The sequence below is a fragment of the Hippoglossus hippoglossus genome, chromosome 19 (genome assembly GCF_009819705.1).
Source record: "Hippoglossus hippoglossus isolate fHipHip1 chromosome 19, fHipHip1.pri, whole genome shotgun sequence".
NCBI lineage: Eukaryota > Metazoa > Chordata > Actinopteri > Pleuronectiformes > Pleuronectidae > Hippoglossus > Hippoglossus hippoglossus.
In genome coordinates this window covers 11974992-11994910 of record NC_047169.1, presented here as the reverse complement: position 1 = coordinate 11994910, position 19919 = coordinate 11974992, and the positions used below count along the sequence as shown (strand labels likewise).

Genomic DNA, 19919 nt, shown 5'->3' with positions numbered 1-19919 from the left:
GGCCTGCACAGAGTCCAAACGCATCACCCACAGTTTTCCATGTTGCTGCTTAACAGCATAAACATGCTCTTGTTGTGCTGTCAGATGCTGCAGCCTCTCAAAGGCCAAAAGAGAAACCACATGGGTTTACGCTTCACCGGCAAAGCTCAAACTTTCTTGTTTTTTTCTTTTCACAAAAATCCACTCATTGCCCAAAATTGCTTCTGCTTTTACAGCCCATTGCACTGAAAAACAATAAAATACCATCTGGTTTTTCTTGGGCCTCATCTCCTGCTAGGCAAAAGGAATTATGCACTTAAATACCATGAATCAGATTAAGCTACCAGTTGCTGGACCCACAGACACACTCAATGTCCAATAGCCCACTTGGCATGCCCTGTCTTCTGAAGACAAACTAGCTAAAGCTGGCTCTTCTCTTTGCTTCTCTCTTTGGGGACCCCCAAAAGATCGCTTTCTTTCGTACTGTAGAGAGCCTGGGGAAAAAACAAAAGAGCAAGAAGCCTGTACACTAGTGAGTGTTTGAGCCCACCATGCAATCCCTCTTTCCTTCATACCCCCATTTTTTAGTGTGTGACAGTCATGTGAACAAGGCCATGCACATTCTTTCATGCATGAGCCCATAATTGCTGTAAAGATTCTGACAGGCGCTCAGTGAAAAATCAAGTGTGTTTAATCTGCAGGGCCAGGGCCTTTTCACCATAAAGATTTTGCATTGTTTCTCTGAATATAACCGGATTACAGGTGTCTTGCTGACTCTGCCTGTGGCTAAGCAAACCTGTGCAGAAAACAGCAGCATGAAAACAGCCAAACAACTAAAGTTGCAGCATCTTTAAGGAGCTACTAAAGTCAGGGATAAGGCCGCCATATGATGTGGATGTGTGCCCGGCCATTTAATGGGTTCGGGAGGCTGTTTTAGGCCAGATCGACTGAGGCGAAGATGTCACTGAGTGCACTCTAAGAGCCAGAGAGCTCGTCTGCAAAGCCTATAATGAATAGTTAGATCCAACATGGAGAGGTTAAAAAAAAACAGAGGACCAAAAAGGGAAAGCACTGAGGAGGTTAAAAAAATGTTTAAACTCCACCAGCAATCTGTTTCTAAACCCACGTGCAGAGGATGAGACACCATGAGACCACTGTCTGTGAAGTTAGTATTATAAGGGAAAAAAAGACCAGGAAAAGATAAAGCCAGCAGATGTTTTTGGGATTGCCTCGTGCTTTTGAGCCTGGCTGGTTTGGAATCCTGCTTAAGAACGGGGGTGAAAACGAAAATCTTGCTCCGTTTTGCCTGTTGTGTTGTTTTCTGCCCCTATGATCCAATAAGCCTCCGAGCCACGTGATGACACTAACGGATGTTGTGCCTCTCTCTACTCTACAACCCCCTACTGCCACTGCTCCCTGGTTGTGCACTAAATTTTTCATTACATTCAAGCAGTAAGGCAAAAAGCAGATATGCCACCACCATTCACCCAGCCAGCCTCCCAACCTACAACCCTGCAGCTCAGCAAAACAATGTGGAGTCGAGTGAGGGATCAGAGGTCTTTTCCTGGGCCTACAACCCCCCCACCACACATACACACACAAAGTCTCTCTCGGACGAGCTCACATGGTTTGAATCAATGCTGCCACTAGAGCTCTTTAAGTGAGCCAGTCTGATAAATATTATCAAGCCCGCTAGATATCTGCTTTGAACAAAAATCTATGCGAATTGTCCCATTAGTCGAGAGGAATTTCTAATCTCATCTGACTTTGAAAAACAAGCAGCGAAATAAAAGAGAAAGGGAGGGAGAGAGAGAGAAAGACTGCAGCGCAAACATAACCATTTTTTTGCACGCTTTTGTTGTTACTGCCAAACATCAGAAATTCCTGTTTAAATTTCCCCTTTGTCATGTGTTTCTATAGTCTGGAGACGAGGAGGAAATTGGCCCTTAAGAGCCTGTGGAGATTCCTGCCTTTTTACGCTCCTTCAGCTGTGAAAGACAACAGAGCTATCTCTTCTATAAAGGCCCGCTCCGAGCTTTGTGCAGTGCAGCTCCTTTGAGGTAAAGAATGAGGACGGCCTCTGTGATACTTTGTTGTTGCAATAAAACTCTCTTTTTGCAGCAGCTACAGTATCAGTGGGTCTGAGATATCCCCTGGCCGGGCAGAGGTGGAAAACTACACACCAAAGAAGGACATGTGCACACCAAATCACTTATCCAATCTAAGTCTTACTGAGATTTATAAACCACCGTGCTATTTTTAGACATGATGGGCAGCCTGTCATCCTCACTGCTGGGCACATCAGCCAACCAAAATTATTTTCTGGATGATTACGGGTTTAAATATTTATTCCAATATTATAATGTGTGACACAGCAAAAAAATTGTTTAAAATGTGATTTAAACACTACAATTTTAAATTAATTCTCACAGCACACTGTTAGAGTTGTTTCTCCAGCTTGACTTAACATTAATCACTCGTTTAAAAATACATTTAATTCGCGCAAGCTCCTGATTGGAGCATCAAATGAACAAGACAGTCCAGTTTAAAAGGCCGCGGCTGCCCAGGAAACTGTGGGTGCAGCTATCCAGATTAACCAGGGGAGCCGAGGGATAAAACTGGCAGGAAAGTTTGATCTGATTAACGCTGGCATGGCTTGCAAAAGCTTGTTTGTATTTAGTGCATATTTTAGGAACACAAAAAGCTTTGGATAACGTGGCCTGGATCAGAGCGTCGCAGTCACACAGAGGTTTTCCTCCGAATAAGAAAAAAAATCCCAACCTGGGCGCAGAGAAGAGAGGGAACTGAAAGTGGGTCAAGTATATATTATGCAGATATGAAGCTCAATGATGGTGGGAAAATGCAACGCTGTTTGGAGCATGTTATGGGTTTTGAATTATTGAAATAACACGGACATAAAGGCCTTATATTAAGGATTGTGTGGCCTGGTTGAAATAGCAAAACAAAAATGGAATACAGCTGGAAAATATGCACCTATAAGCGAGGACAGTGAGGTTTTAACTCGAGCACCAATTAGTGAAATGAAGTTGAGGAGACACCTACAGTGATTGGAGCCGTTCCAGTGCTGGTTCCTGATGGACGTGCTGTAAGGATGGGGCGCACCGGGCACCAGTCCTTTCTCCGGGATCAAGCATCCTCTGCTCTGGTTGTAATAATCCATCATTAAAAACGGGTTCGGGCTGGGATTCAGTCCCACAACGTCCACACTCTCATACATCATACGATGCAGGACGACAGCAGGGGATTATATGCAAAAAAAACAGAAAACAGAACCAACTACAACAGTGTCGTGTGGACGGCAACACACGAGCCTGGTTGGTTTTCAGCCGTCCGCCAGCAGAGGTAGAAAGTGACGGGGGCCAAACGGAGGGGGGAACTGCATTAAAATCGAAGGAAAAGTGGTAAATCCAAACACAGCGGGGACATCTGAACATTTGGCATCTTCTTGCCGAGCTGTATTGATCAAACGAGCGCACCGAGGAGGAGGAGGAGGATCAGTGTCTGGAAAAAGCCCTAATCTGCTGCGCTCAATTTGAAAACATGATTCAAGGGGACAGTCTGCAGCATGGTGTCCGACGCAGGGACACGACTGCACAGGGAAATTCAAAAATTTAAGAATACTAATTCAATCGAAAACGTCCCCGGATAACTTCAGCAGAATGTCTCGCTCCTGTCGGCCTTGCTCAAGACGCACACACACGGCAACATTTGGGGCTGGATCCACTACAAGCCGAATTAAATCCCAGGGAACACAAAATAGAAAGAGAAAAAATCTCCAAAGTCGAAAAGAAAAATGAACGATCGATGGGTGAGAAGGCGCAGATATCAGAGAGGGAATTCCACCCTGGCTGCAGTTTGTCCTTATGGGTTGCGCTCGGTTGTCCCGTCTGCGCCCGCCGTGGGTGGACTCCCGTCAGCGCCGCGAATGAAGCGGTCTGCCTCCCTCCGTGCGCCAGGCTACAACGACCGGCGGCTGCCCTCGGTCACAGCCCCGCTCCCTGACATCCAGCTCCGCACTAAACGCGCAGCACCGCCGCCGATGTTTGTGTTTGGGGAGCGCGAGAGGAGGCTAAATCATTCCCGCACCAAACCGAGCGGCTATCATGTTCTGCAGAAATGTGACAAGGCTCAGCAGCTGAGGGCTTTAGCTCCACCTCCACCAGGCTCTTTTTTTCCTCTGCTCCTGCCTTCCCTCGATCTCCTTTCATGCGTGGCCCCTCCTCCGTTTAACCCCTTCAGGGACGTCACCGTGGATCTCCCTCTCTCCACACACGGGACCGCCCTCCCTCAAATTTAGGTGCGGGGACTTTAAATGGGAACGTATTTGAGGACACGATTAAGTTATATAAGCTCAGTAATGAGTCTTTCATATCTTTACACGGAGTTCATGGGCATAATGAATGCTGCACCACACTGTATCTCTCTCGCTCTTTTTTTTCATGGAAGTTTCCCCTCTATGTTCACACTCTTGATTTGGGCTCCTCCTTCCAACTAATTCGACCCTCTCCCCCATGCTCTCATCAGTCCCTACCCCTCGATTCTTTTTCTCCCCCAGCCGCTGTCTCCCTAATTTGCCTAATGCTATGCGGCTGAACTTTTCCTGAACCCAGGGAAATAGGCAGCCTCACCTCCTGGTGACCCACTGGCTGACTCGGATTCGCCTCTCTGGCTCGCTCTCATCCCACATTATTCAAGATTTCCCACCTTGTACACTCTCAGTGTAACGCCATTTCACTTCCCCGAGTGCGGCCCAGAGAGGCGCCTCAGTTCACCCGGCACACACAAAGCAACAAAAGCAAAGTCACCCAGTCATGGTAAGTGACACTTAACTTTTCCCACAGTGTAAGAAAGTCTAGGAAGTTGCTCTGCCTCAGAGCTGCATCGCCTCCTCCTAAAAGGTTACTCCACCTTTACTCTGCAGCATTCCATGCAACATTGTTGCAGCTTGTTTTGGCAACATGCAGCTGTGTCATCCGTGAGGCCGTGTCAAAGCTATCACAGCGCGACTGTATGGTATGTGAGATTCACTGATGCAAAAATCAATGCAGAAAGAATATAGTGGCAAATAAGGGCACACATTCAACACTTTCAAACATCATACAACCAGTCTCGTGTTGTGGTAGCGACAGGGAGCTTTTGATAAACATTGACCTCAAGTTGCCTGCAGTGGTAGAGATTAAGGACAAACCACTAGATGTAATTTTGTGAGGATTTATCACACATTATATGAAGAAACATCTGAACATATCCAGTATATTTAATCATGACTGCATGGGAAGCCTGAGACAAGGTCAAGAGGAGGAGAGGGCGGTGTCTATGATCATTCAGCTGTCTATAGTGGATGTGGAATTTAAAGAATTTTTCTACTGGTGTGGTATCTCATTGTGCCTTTTCAAACACATCTACATGAATGTAGACGTGACCAAAAACCAGTGCGACTCATGTTGTAATGTGCCCCTCTCCGTGAACAATGCCTCTCCTCCCCCACGTTGCCTGTACCTGATCCACAGGCCACAGCTGGGTCTGACCAACACAGTTTTTGAGAGGGATTATCTGTATGGAGCCGAGGGGGGGTTGGCCTGCTCCGCTCCCACTGACTGTGACACTTATTTAATGCAGACCCCTGTGTGTTTACCCTGCCTGATAAGAGCCCAGTGTGCAGGCCTGGGCCGTGGCGACCCCTTGCCTGTGCTGATAGCACAGCCACACATTCCTTGACAGGATTAGCACTATGAGTAATGGCTGTCAGAAAATGCTAATTTTCCAGGCTCTGTTTTCTTCTCCAAGGGGGGAGCATTCATCCTCGGGTAATACCCTGTGATTGCATAAAACAAGCTAAGAGATAACGGATTGCTGATCATTGCTTATTAAGAGGGGGAGGGAAGAATACAAGATTAGACCTGAAAAATGTCCGTTTCCCACATCAGCTTTCTCACATTTACTTTTTTTTAAAGTCACTTCGTCTCGCTTAATAAAACCTAATATATCAAGGTGCCTAAGATTAAACAAATGTGTTGTTTTTTTATTTCACAGGAGGAGAGAAAGGGGAACAGAGGGCTCCTCAGGCCAGACAGTTTGGGAATTAGGTGTACGCCATTACATCAGTGGAAAAATGAGCACTGGTTTAGTGCCAGATGGTGTCCAGTCTGTACATGAGAGTGACTCGTCACTGTGCACACATAACAAGACATACACAGTACACATGACAATTGGTGCTGTAAATATAGGAGGAGTGAGTGTGATCTGAGGTCTCCGTTGCATTTTCACGACTGTAAAGAGAGTCACGGGAGCTTCAGCCCATGTTAATACACCAGTCCAGGTGGCTGCTCTTGCTCCAGCATCAATAAGCACTACACTCCTGAGAACATGGAAAAGTACTCTGGCACGTTGCAAAGCCACAGAGAATGACATTGTTTCTCAATCCCGTAACTTGTCACCATGAGGAGGACAGTCTTATTTTCGAGGCTGGAGACATTAAATTAAGTGTTGTTGCATAAAGTTGATGTAAACCAGCCAGGGGGCCCGATTTAAGCACCATTCAGATGTGGAGGCCTCTCAGGAGGAGTCGGCCATATCTCAAATATACTCAATTTATAACAGCATGAGCTATGTTGGATGTTGCAAATGACTACATTGCACACATTGAGTGCAAATGGTCACATAAGGGTTTTGAGCCATCAACTCTGATATTTTGCCTCTTTCTATTACAGCTCTTTCCCTCTCAGACATAAACTCAAAATTAAGATATATTTACTTAACACACACTCACCCACCCACTTAGATCCCCCACCTGGGCAACTGATTGTGACGTATAAACTGCTCTCAGACATGCACTGAATTTTCCTGAGGGGCTGTATGCGAGAACACAAATGTTCAAGTCAGTTGCTCCAGACATTCTTCACAACTTTTCCAGCCAGCCCCCTGGTAAAATGTCCACAAAATGTCAGAGTGAGTCCATGTGAGAATACAACAGGAAAGCGAGTAGGCGTGTTGCTGACGTGACAGCTGCAAATCTGAATTAAAATATCTAAGGATGAAAAAGAGGGGCCATACACGTAGATGACGCAAATGAAAATGTAAACTTGGAGATTCAAATTTTTGGGACATTTTTCTGTTGTTGTGAACGTGTCTGACCCAATTTTCCAGACATTATGAGTTCCTGTCTGAAAAAGGCTTGTTTTGTTCTGTGTTCAGAAACTGCATACATAGCCTTTTAACCATCTTCTGCCAGTAGTTTGTTTGTCATAAGCAAGAACAACAGTTGCCTGCAAAATATACTGCAAAGTCATTGCCACAAAAGGTAGAAGTACCACAAATGTCGTTCATGCTTTGAAATGCTACCCACTACAAAAAAAAGGAGGCCTGAAGTGTCCACATTTCCCTTTCATGCACGAACTGCTGAATGAGCATGTGTGTGCATTAAAACATTCTTGTTTATATTCTTTAGTGGTTTCTAGTGGTTAACAAAACATATTTCTTCAAACAAGGCAACAGCACACATAGGCTTTTAACATGGCAACTGTGGCAACTTGTAATCAGATGTAAAGCCCCTGCTCGATATACAGACAAACACATACTTCATTTGTGATCGCGAAGACCAAATGATACAGATTTTATACAGTTTACAGATGGGTCTGTTTTCAATGTGTTTGTTGGTGTGTGTGTGTGTGTGAGAGAGAGAAAGACAGTGCCAGGAGGGGCTGAGCAAATTACTGAGCCTCACACAGCTTTACAATGAAGTAAGATTTCACTCAATTGAACTAGTAAATAAAAATAGAGAATCAACATGAGGGGATCACTCAGGGCGTATAACAGATCTGAACAGAGCCATTTACAATTATGGCTTTAAAGAAACCCAGAGAAAGATAAAAGCTTATGTGTAACTGCCAGATTGAATTTGATCAAAAGCTGTCTGGTTAAATTTAAGTTTGTGATTTTCCAGGCAACTTTGAAAATGATTAGAATAGAAATCACTAATGAATACAAATAAGACAGTTTTAATGCAGACACACAATAATTATAACACTTGTATGCATCATACTGTTAAACTGAGCATTTAAGAGCAGGTTTCAAAATATCAATAAATATATATATATATTATATTGCAACATAGTCTATAAAATAATTCAATATTATTTGTAGGCCATATTATAGATGGTTATGAAAGTACAAATGCAATAGAGGGATACAGCGAGCAGTAAACGAGTCCTTGATTTGGAGCAAAGCTGCACCTTAAGAGTCTAGCAGAGAGATGGGGGAGGGAGAGAGGGTAAGAGAGAGGGGAGAAGGATTTTAGGAGGGAATTCAAAGAGTTTTATGGGCAAGGGCGGAGAGGAGATTGCTGGCTGGACCTTGAGGGTGTCAAACTATTTTTACTGCCCCACTCTCCTTCTTTCTTAGCCCAATCAGGGGTGTTAGGAAGTAGTAAACGCTGCTCCCCCTGCCATTCCTCCCCCGAGGAGATGAGCCGACAGGTTAGAACAAACAATAGGTCATTATGTCATTTGGATTATTGTGCGTGATAAAAGAGAGGAGGAAGAGTGCCTTCTCTGTAAACACACAAACAGAGTCAGAGCAGATCTTGGTTAACTAATGAGGGAGAACTTTTGTTGAATGTGAAGCAGATTCTGGACACTATCCACCAACATCTGCAATCAGCTGTCCCGCGCGTCTTGTGTTCCTGCACTCAGGAGATCATCTTTTTTTTCTCAATGGTTATGAGTATATTCTGTACAGTGTGTTCTTTATTGGAGTGGACGGTCAAATCAAAACAAAGAAAATCTTATTGTCTCAAAGTCATTGAAAAGTCGACTGAGTGCTGGTTGGCCTGGAAACACTAAACACACTAAAAAGGCAAAGGAAAAAACAGATCAGACTTGCCGTATTGCTCGGACAACACTTGGCTCAGCCAATAGCTATCTCCTGACAAGATAAGGGCAGACATGTTCGAGTTAAAATGGCCCGGGCCTAATTTTAGAGTTCCTGTCTGCCTTAGCGACTACTACACAAACACAGGCACACAAAGCTGCTCACCCCCCCCCCCCGAGCTCTCCTGCACATGAGCCAGCAGATGGCTAATGCCCAGACGATAAAGAATTTGGAAAACTCGGCAAAGCTTTCTATCTTTCTTAAATCTTCCCAGCGACCTAATAACGCAGCACAGCGGGGACGGATGCAGAAGAGAAATTCAGAGAGGAAGTGCTTTAAGGAGTTAGAAATGTGTTCTATTTTAAGCTGCAGCAGGGGACGATAAGATAGCGATTGCATCTGTCCAGGTCTCTGTCACGCTGTGGGACAAAACATACTGTCTGCATGTTTGCAGCATTATCCCATGACTGTGATGATGAGTACCCTAATCCCCCCCATCCCCACCTCTACCACTAACATGGTCCCAGCAGCCACCTTTCTCTTACCACTCTCTGCTCACGTCTGTGTCTACGTGCATGTTTGCTACCTGAAATGCCTACCAACCTGTCCGCTGCCACTCTGCTCCCCTCACTGCCATTCCGGTTTCTGTGTGTGTGTGTGTATGAGTGTGTTTGTTTGCACAGCTGGTTTTGTGCAGACCGTACAGGCAGCACCAGCCAAACCCAACAGCTGTGCTCCCCGACAACATGCCAACGTGTAATGAGGGCCCGACCCTTCGATGTGAGAACAAGCTGCAGTTATCGATGAACGCTGCACTACTTCCACCTCCTTTCTGTCAATCTACTGGATCTACATACACACACCCACACAAGCGCACACACAGCTTGACCTAAAGTTAAACTGTTCTATAGATCTCAGTGCTTTGCTATCTGTATTTGTGCGTGTGTCTTTTTTTTTTTCTTCTTAAAGGCTCTCTTAGAGCCTGCAGGCATCTTTGTGAAAGCTACCCCCCCTGTCATTATCCCTTTAATGTCCCTCCGACAGCAGATTCCAGCATTTATGGTATAGGCCTATATCTGCCCATAAAGCCTTTTATTGTTTAGTCCAGTTCTATGGTGGCCGTAACCTGGTTTTCCCATTTTTTATGGGGACCTTCACTATATCACAGGGGGGAGGACAAAGCTGCCCACCATCGGTGTTTACCAAAGTATGGCCTGCTCATAAATCCATCATGGCCGGCGGCATTCTAGAAATACCTCAGCAGAGGGAGAGAAAGGGGAGAGAGGAGGGGGGAGGAGACATAGCTTATTGTATAGCTTGTAATCATCCACACTCTACGGCCTTGAGTTAGAAAGAACGATCTCAGCAATGATCATTAGGTCCATGTTCCTTTGCACTGAGTCCATCACTCAGCAAATCAAGGGAAAATTGCTATGGATGTTACCCTGGAGGAAGGATATCCCTACATAAGTCATCCCGCACCAGGAATGGCCCCCATTAGCTGTCAGGGACAGGGAGATGTTTAGTTCATACGGATGGACACTCCACTAATTCTATTAGGAAATACAAGAGGGAACATCGAGTAAAGTATGATAGGGGCTGATATAACCTCCTGCAGGAAACAGAGGGGGAGAGGGACAGTCCAGAACAGGATATGAAGAGGAGAGCAGGAAGAGGATGGTGGAGACTGTCAGAGCTCTGAGCTTGGTCCAGATCTCTGCACTGCCAAAACTCACTGAGAATTTGGCATCACTGACCCCGTTCAGGCCTGGTATTAACATCTGTACTGAGTGATCCGATCACAAGTGGTCGGCACTAAGTTTAGGTCTGAATGCACCCAAATGCATCCTCAATGCGTCCTGAGAGCCGTTCCCCCAAACCACATTCGGCGGTGGTCTGGGACGCATGTGGCCTAATTCTTTTCACTGCAAATGCGTCCCGGCCCACATACAAAGGAGCTCCGACTCAGCTGACCTCCTCTGACCTCCTCGGACCCTCTACAGTTTCACAATGAATCAAACGTTTTTGTTTTATCATGATATCAACGCTGACTACCACATAAACATTTTTATTCTCTTTCAAATGGGTAAAGTTTTTCTTCATAGTAGATCTACGTGCAGCTGATTGATTATCTCAGCCCCTCATGACTCCGCTCTCTCACTCTCGTTCTCGCTCGCTCTTGTCTACACACAGACCAACACACAAAATCGTTGTCATCAGACACATCTGTAAACTCAGATTGAGTAAAAATTACATAATTAATAAATAAAACTGAAATGACGTACGTGATTACTTGCATGTTGAGCAGGAAAGTGACAAAGGTTTCACAGGAGACACATTCGGGACGCATGTTAACGTCAGGTGTGAACAGATGAACTTCGAGCTGACCACTTGTGCTCGCCTGTCTCAAGACAGATGTTAATACCAGGTCTGAACAGGTCCACTGATGCTGTTGCTAAACGCTGATTATCCATGTATTATGCCATTTATTTCTCCATTTCCCATAATGACATTCTTGACCACAGCCTTGCCCTCAAGGCTTTAGGTTTGAGTTTAAAAAAATAGGACGAGACAGAGTCAGGACACAGATGAGACAAATCAAGACCATCTTTTATCATCATCTTTCACGCTTTGATTCTTGCTTATGTAGCCTGGTTCAAACTGTTTCTCCCTCTAACAGAGATCTTGGGCACTGCTGTCTGGGTGGCGAGTTTACATCAGTTTGAAAAGCAGCTCTTTATCACTCACTTGACCCCCTCCCCCCACATCCACCCCTCCGAACACTGTATTTTCCTCTCGCCCGCCCTCCTTCTCACTGCTTTCTCTGTCCAGATTTTGAAGTGCTGCAGAGGGCCTATTTCCCATTTTCCATTCAGAAGTGTGATGCTTGGGGTGGCCTGGGGGGGATATGAGAGGAGGAGGTGGTGGTGGTGGGGGGGGTTGGTGGTTCGCTTTAAGTGGATTGCCCTCAGTGTTGTTGTGCCCGGCCCAAGCATTATAACGCCTCGGCAAGTGACCTCCACTTGAGTGGTGCCCCTAACACCAGCGCCAGGCAGGGCACGCTGATTGTTGTTCTTACTACAAAGAGCGAATGTGTGCCACGGACCGCGCAGAGGTTGAATAACTGCAGGCGGAATGTGCATGTCAACAGCTGCCTATGCGTGTGCTCGTGTGACACACTTCTAGTCTTGCCCTCGATCTTTCATTAGAGCGATCGCTCTCTCATGGCCTATAACCATGTGCTTGTGGCATCCTGCTTTTAATGTTTCAAGTGCGCGCATGGCTGTGTTCGTGCACGGCCCCGCCAAGCGATGTGAGATGTTCAAGAGTGCAGAGCTGGTTCAGATGTTAATGAAACATGTGAAATCCCCTGCTTAGCAAGTTGGGAGCTGGGGACAACAAAGGCTCCCGGGATATAGCAACAGACTGAGGGCTCAGAGCATGACAAATGCCCCCGCTGCCATCGTCACTACTGTGGCCCCTGCTGGCCTGCCTTTTATACGGAGGTGGGGGGAAGGCCGGGGGTGGAGGATCTGCCTCATTCTAACCTGCAGAGAGGAGCAGGAGGAGGGTTAATGGAATGGATGACTCATGCCACATTAAAGGAGAGAAGGGAGCAGAGCGAGGAGGGTGACGGAGGAGGAGTCATCGACATTTCAAAAGAGTGGGGCGCAGGGAATGTAGATGGAGAAGCTGCTGCTCTTTCTCTGAAAGCTCTCACCCTCTCAGTTACTGTCCACCACACACACCCCAGCTCCAGTGTGTATGTGTGTGCGTTTATGTGTATGAAAGAGAGGAGTTAATTGGATGAGAGGCAGCCCTTTTTACCCGCAAGTCCCAGAGGTCCTTATAGGTCAGCTTCATCTGAAAGCTGACGACAACCCTGACAGTAAAAAGTGCCCTATCGGAGCACAGACTTTCCCTGCGCTGTGGATGTTTCTGTATTCATTCAGCTTAGCCACAAGCAGCAGGGAAGAGGCTTGTCCTTTTGTCAGGCTCAGACAACAAACCCTGAGGAGTGCTCGGAAAACTGAACTTTTTGCCCTCTGGCCATGGCCCTTGATATTTAGGAAGTAATGAAAAAACTAACACAGTGGGTAATAGGGAAGTACTGAAAACATGACTAGCATCACTTATTTGCCAAAATATTTATCTGCAGTTCTGTTGCTTAACAGTGTTACACATTTCCTTGCAATCTCAGTGACATGACTGACACTGACCACAACGTTTCACAAACAGGTCTGAAGGTTCATAGGTGAGAATGTTAGGCTACATCGACCCTGTTTTGCTTTGGTTTTAAACGTATCAGTTTTCAAGGGCCTAAAACAGAGAAGGTTGGTCGCAGTCAATGTTGCAGTCACCCGCATCCACTTCCTGATTGGTTCTTATGAGCCACCACTCGAAAACTAGCAGTGAAATCAAAGCTTTGCTAACACTTACTGTCATTAACAGTTCCACCTCATAAAATGAATCCCTCGTCTTACATTATACCATTGTTGTTTCTCGTTTGTAGTATTCTCTGTAACCAAGAAACCGGCATGCAAATGCGCAGTGTATGAGAATGGTATGATGATATGAGATTTAATGTTTGTTGCTTTGGACGGGGATAATTACTACTGCAGATCTAAAATCCCTTGTGTGGACAGAGACTGTTTTAGTTTTCAAACGACATTTAAAAACATATCAGTATGGATGTTGGCTTGACTCTTTTCATCATTTCACTTTCTTGGAGAAAAGTTAAGGAAAAGACCTCTTATGTCAACGATCGGAAAGCTAAAAGAACAAATACTTGATCCGAATTTGCAGTTGGACTAATCATCCGAGCACTCCATCTGAGGAGAAAACTTTCTAAAGTAAAAGTAAAAGCACATAAGGGCTTTGGGCTGACAAAAACAAAGCTCGGCAGTCACTATGGCGACGCAAACCATCTGTGTTGTGAGCCTGTGGAGCCGAGACCGTCTCAATAGTAAGTAAATAGGATAATACAAAAAGTGAATGGCTCAGGAGGGCAGATCATTAGCTGTCCACATCTTACCATTCTCTGTGTGATACCAGGGGGTGGGGGAGCGGAGGGGGTCGGTTGATACATGGAAAAAGAAGCCTGATAATATTTAACTAGTGGAGATCTATCATCAATCTGGACTCGCCACCCCTCCTACCGTCATCAGTCCTCACCCCCAGCTCTGGCCTATTGTCATTCAAACCCAGGCTCCCTTTCACTCCTTATTCAATATTTTTGAGCTATTGTTCCACCTAACATGCTCCCCCTGAACTACATTAGTTTTCCCACTCAGCGGTGAAAGGAGATGGGCAACAGCCAGAGGGAAAAAAAAAACATAATATGTTATGGTGTCAGGAGTAACAAAAACGTTAGCGAGCCATGGCAAAAGTCAGGGTTTGGCACGCATTCTCAAGCTCAAACTCTGACACACTTTTTCGCCTTGCACACACACTCTTAGGCTACATCCACACTGATGCGTTTTAGTTTTATAACGCATAATTATTGCTACGTTTACCCGTGGCAACCACACTACACCGGAATTCTAGATCCCCTAAAAGTGAGACTTTTGGAAAGGCTGTGGGTAATTTTCCACAGTTCCACCCAGATGTTGGTCCAAGAACACAAATCCTTAGTCTTATTTTTCACTATTGCTGTTCAATGTTCCAAGTGTTGTCTGCAACAAAGTAACCAACTAGAGTACAGTGAAAGTCAGCTGACTGTTTACACTAAAACATTCAAGTCCAATGTATGTGAAAGGTCATGTGATACATGTTTTCAATTGTGTTAGTGCGGACAGTCTATTTCTGATATGGAGCTGAAATTTTTTAAAAAAATTAAAAAAAACATGATAAAAAAATGTATGTATATTTATCTTCTTCAGAGAAAGAAAGGCAACACACACACACACACGCACACACACGCACACACACGCACACACACACACACACACACACACACACACACACACACACACACACACACACACACACACACACACACACACACACACACACACACACACACCCTGTGGGGTCTTTGAGTGAAAAAGAGAAAAGTGATTTATCCAACTTGTTTTTTCTGCGCCTCCCAGCACCTTTTAAAAAACACTCTTTACTCCCCGCTAATGCAAAAGCTGCAGCTGAACTGGCAGCATGATGGAGAGATCTGTTCTGCCTCCCTTTCTTATTTTCTCTCCCCGCTGTCTCTGGAGCTCTTCCTGTCTTTCCCTCCTTGTTGCCAACAATCTTTGCAGAAAAGTGAAGGCTTAGCTTCAGAGACAATGTGTGTGTGTGTGTGTGTGTGTGTGTGTGTGTGTGTGTGTGTGTGTGTGTGTGTGTGTGTGTGTGTGTGTGTGTGTGTGTGTGTGTGTGTGTGTGTGTGTGTGTGTCTGGGTCCTTGGCATGGATCCTTGTGTATCAGCGTTTGCATGTTTAATCAGGAAAAAAGAAGTGCCATAGTGAAACGTGTAAAAAAGGTGCAGGAGGAGTTGACAGATGAGCTTGCTCATGTGTAGAGGTGAGAACAGGAGTGCCAGGGGCTGCTGGGAAGCCTGGCATGTCAAAGCTTATCAGTAAAACCTGTCATTATTCCGTTTGCTATCCTCTCCTGTCTTTCACCATTTCCACTTGTCGTCCTTTCTGTTCTGCAGCTCTGATAACAGAACAATAGTGCACATTTGCTCAACCTGCAGAGATGCTTTCATGCTGTACCATCAATGCTCTGCACATAGCATATGCTATTTACAGACATGAACTCCCGACCTAATTTTTTCAGACATTTTCAGGTGCCTTTCTAGAAGAAAGCAGCAGGAGAGTGTTTGGTTCACACTCTTTTAAATAATGTGCATGCAGGTGACAGGACATGACTTGATTGTTTCTGCTGGGGAAATCTCATGTTTTTGTTTTCAGCGCATCGACACAAGTTTTGCATTTGTGGTGCGTTAGATCCATTGTCAACACGCCAACTCGCTCGCTTTGAATTTGTGGACATATTCCTGATGTAATCTCACATGCGCACAGACATTTTCTGGAGTGGCAGGAAAAGTTTCAGAAAATGTCCGGAGCAACTGATTTTGACATTTGTGTTCTAATTTATTGCACCTCAGGAACAATTCAGGAAAATGTCCAGAGTTCGGTGCATGTCTGAAAGCAGCATAATGTAGACCAGTCAACTGTATTGTTGTTGTAGCTTCAGATCTAATGTAGACATTTAGATTTTAAAATAAAATGAATCTAAGCTTCCTCACGTCTCACTGAGGTTATACATTTTTACAATGTGGTGATGTCCACATTAGGCTTTTTGCATTAAAATTCCCATTTTACAGTGACTTCTCTCTCACTCTACAGTGTTTTTCCTCGAGTCTTCATACATTGATGTGTTTGTAGCGAATAAACAAGGGATGATGCATTTTTCAGTTCGCACACAGGCTAAGCGTCAGACTGTCTAGACTCTGTTTGACCAGGTAAGGTGTGCATGCTCTCAGGTTTGTGTGTATATGTGAGGCAGTCACTATGCAACCAAGCAGACATCAACAGCAAAACCTCATTGGACAAAAGCCCGTCTCTCTCTCTTCATCTCTTTCTCTCTCTGGATGGATCATGCATCACACACTCCCTCTCTCTTCCAGCATCATTAGCCCCACAAATACAGCTGTTATTAAAGATAACGGTCATGACGAGATGGATTCAAACTCATCTTATATAGAGTGAGGAAAATGAGTTCTAGCCTATAGAAAGAAGATGAGATGACTTAAACAGCAGAAAAAATAAAAGAGAAAGAGTGATGGTTTGCAGTTTCAAGGTCATAAAAAAAAGACAATAGTTATTCTCCTAACAGTTTTAATGCTGGTATCTTACCGACACCAGAGAATAGACTTTTCTGTGTTGGAGAGCATCTACATGTAACAGATGAATGGTCCCAAAATTGACCACTGATTCATAAGCCATCTGGTTATCAGGAGGGCCGATCTGATACGAGGGATACAGGAGGTTTCTCTTACAACATCACAACCATTAGTCGTAGCTTAACAGTCAGTTTAGTCGAAAAGGTTTAAGAGTTCAGAGATAAAAGAATCTACTGCTGCGGGTCTGCTCCGGGGGTCCAATTCAACCAAACATCTGTGATGGGAGGTGCTGCCCCCTCCCCCTTTCCCCTCCTCCGCCCCAGCACCATCACCCCTCGGCCCCTAAACTGGATTCCTGCATCACAGCTCGACTCATCAGTAAAAAGGGAGTAGACTTGTCTGATCTGTACTGATAAAAGCATTTTGAAATTGATTTTGCAACCCGGTAACTGCAGCTTTGACACAATAGCAGTGATCGCCCAGAGGCATTATAAAGTAAGTGATGGGGGGAAAAAAACATATGAGCAATAACAGTGATGACTAAAGGTTTCTAAACTTCCCTCATTCTACTGTAACTTCTCTATGTTGCAAAATGGTTGACATTGATATGTCGAATATTTGCATGCAACTCCTCTGTTTGTGTGCTTACACATGTGTGGTAAGAGTTGGCAAATGGTTAATGTCAGCAGGTCAGTCACAGTGTCCTCTGTGTCTCCTTTGTTTGAATTTCCACCCAGTGTACTTCCACTGTTTTGTCGCTGTGAGAGGCCGGGAACTGTCTGATCAGTCACATTACAAAGCAACATACCCTCTGCACATCCACTCCAGTCTACAGCCTCAAATGGACTTGCTTCACAAGTCTATCTGTTCACTCCAGAAATCTTGTCTGTATGCGGCTCGCATTTGGCATTTGTATTGTTTAGGGCCCAAAGAACAGTGTTGAATTTGGTGTAATTTGGACACGTGGTTCGTTCAATATTAATAAACTTTGAATAAACGGGTGACCATCGCTCTGTAATAGCAGCGGCTTGGTGGTGGTGCAGCTTCAGCCATCAGTCTTTACTTTACTGCAGATCACTTTTACAGTTTCAGAAAGAAAACAAGCAGCACAGCCCATTCCTAACAAGTAGGTTTAGATGCAGTATACACACAAATAACTGAGACCTGCCAGGGTTATGGGCAATCAAATCCTCTATGGATCTAATACAGCGGGTTTTGTACTGTTATTTTTCACTGTATGAACACCAGGGAAATGTACTGCATGGTATTATTATGATATGTTGACCACGACAATAATAGTAACACAATAAAGGCAGTACTGCAATATGCAACATGCCACGAGATCATCATCTATAATACATAACGATATAAATAACAATTACTGTCCTACCTTTAGTATATAAAAAAGAAACATATATAAGTGTAGTGTGTGTGTAATAGAGTCTTTTCTAATGGAGGGGAATCGCAACTATGTCACAAGTGAATAGACTGTGGGTGAATAATTCATGAATTACAGAGAGCAACACAGGAGTGTGCGACAAGACACCGACATTAATCCATCCATCTACTCAACCAGGCTCATCCACTCTCTCTCTTTATCTTTATCTCTGCTGTGGGGAGTTCAGATAGAGGATCACGGATCTGCCGACATTCAGCTGTCCCCCCAAAAAATTCAGATTAAACAACACTAAGTATGGAGCAGCATGCAGATACACACAAATGGAGGCCAAATAAAAACAACATATATACAGGCTTTTATGCACAAAGAAGCGTGCGCAGAACATGTACAAACTTGCATACGGTGTCTATATTACAGCAATATTTGTACAGTGGATTCACATGTATTTGCATGTGTGAACGCTTTATTGCAGTTTCCTATGATCAGGCGAAGACGCAGCCAGCTTGTACAGCTCTGTTTGTCTCTCATGCACCACCCACACACATCCACACATACACACGTACAATGCCCTGCAGGCCTGGAGCTGCTGAGGGAGTTGCTAGACTACACCCGAGGGCTCAATGGTCAAACCCAGGCAGTTAGCCAGAGTGCTGTGGACTGAACTAAGAGTTATAATCATAATCTGTGTCAGACGGAATAACAAAGACCAATAATGCAATGACACCAATGATGTCCATGTGCATGTTACACCCACAGTTTGGACCATGCAAATGCTACCTAATGAGCATCATACACACAACACACACACACAAACTGAGTCAGACCCAGGCGCACACAGGTTGTAAACACACAGTCAGTGCCATGTGTGTCTAATTAAGGAGGTTGAGTCAATAGATGTGTGCAAACAATTGATGATGTGAATTAGAAGCTAACTGCTCTGACCCATTACCAGAAGATCAACACGTATATTTACAACATGCATTTCTCAAGCAGAAGAATTTGAAAGAGTATTTCACTTGTTTGGTATTTTAATTCAAAACTAATAACAGATTTACAGTTCCTAGAAAATGAGCTGGCAACTCAATGAGAATAATGGCAGCCATCAAGCTACACAAGGCTCTTTGTTACAGTCCACCACTGTGATACAGATACGTGCAGCAAACCCCACCATCAGCAACATGCAGGTGCAAGATTATTCCAGCAAAGTAACAACAATGGAAATCACCCTTTTTTCTCTCTCTCGCTCTCCGTGTGTGTGTGTGTGTGTGTGTGTGTGTGTGTGTGTGTGTGTGTGTGTGTGTGTGTGTGTGTGTGTGTGTGTGTGTGTGTGTGTGTGTGTGTGTGTGTTCCAACAACCCAGTCGTCTGGCAAAACAGCTGAGTGGGACACATCATCCAGGGCACGTCTGTTGTCCCAAAGCAGAGCCACACAATATGGCTGACACACACACATGCAGCAACAATGGCACAGCAGCCTGTTTCACCCAGTGAAAAAATGTGGTTCTTCATAAATCGACAGTTTGACTGTTAAAGTGTGTTAAAGTGTAAAATTATTGCTATTATTCACTTTATTATATACATAAAAAGGTATTTTAAGTTTAGGAGCCCTAATACAATTGTCCCTTATGAACCCTAACAAATAGGATACATAATATAACATTCATAAAATACACTTTTTTATGAAGGATAAATTGGGCCAAGGTGAAAATCCTGTTTGGTATCTGAATGTGATGACGCATTTTCTTAACAGCAAAAAAATAAAAATAAATCGCAGCACTTAACAAGTTTCTTTGCAAAGGACGGCACAAC

At 44.5% G+C, this 19919-nt stretch overlaps 1 protein-coding gene across 9 annotated transcripts in view; it reads right to left on the bottom strand.

The window, feature by feature from the left end:
• Nucleotides 1–19919, bottom strand: part of raraa (retinoic acid receptor, alpha a) — a 145391-nt gene that overhangs the window by 34937 nt on the left and 90535 nt on the right. Inside the window, exon 1 of one of the 9 annotated variants that reach the window (XM_034571603.1) lies at nt 3043–4848. The exons of 7 other annotated variants lie outside the window; for them this stretch is intronic. In XM_034571603.1, the coding sequence (XP_034427494.1) occupies nt 3043–3220 (178 nt within the window). In that variant the 5' untranslated portion in view covers nt 3221–4848. Of the gene's footprint in view, nt 1–3042; nt 4849–19919 lie in introns of those variants that run through there. One more of the 9 variants, XM_034571604.1, reaches the window with a different exon arrangement.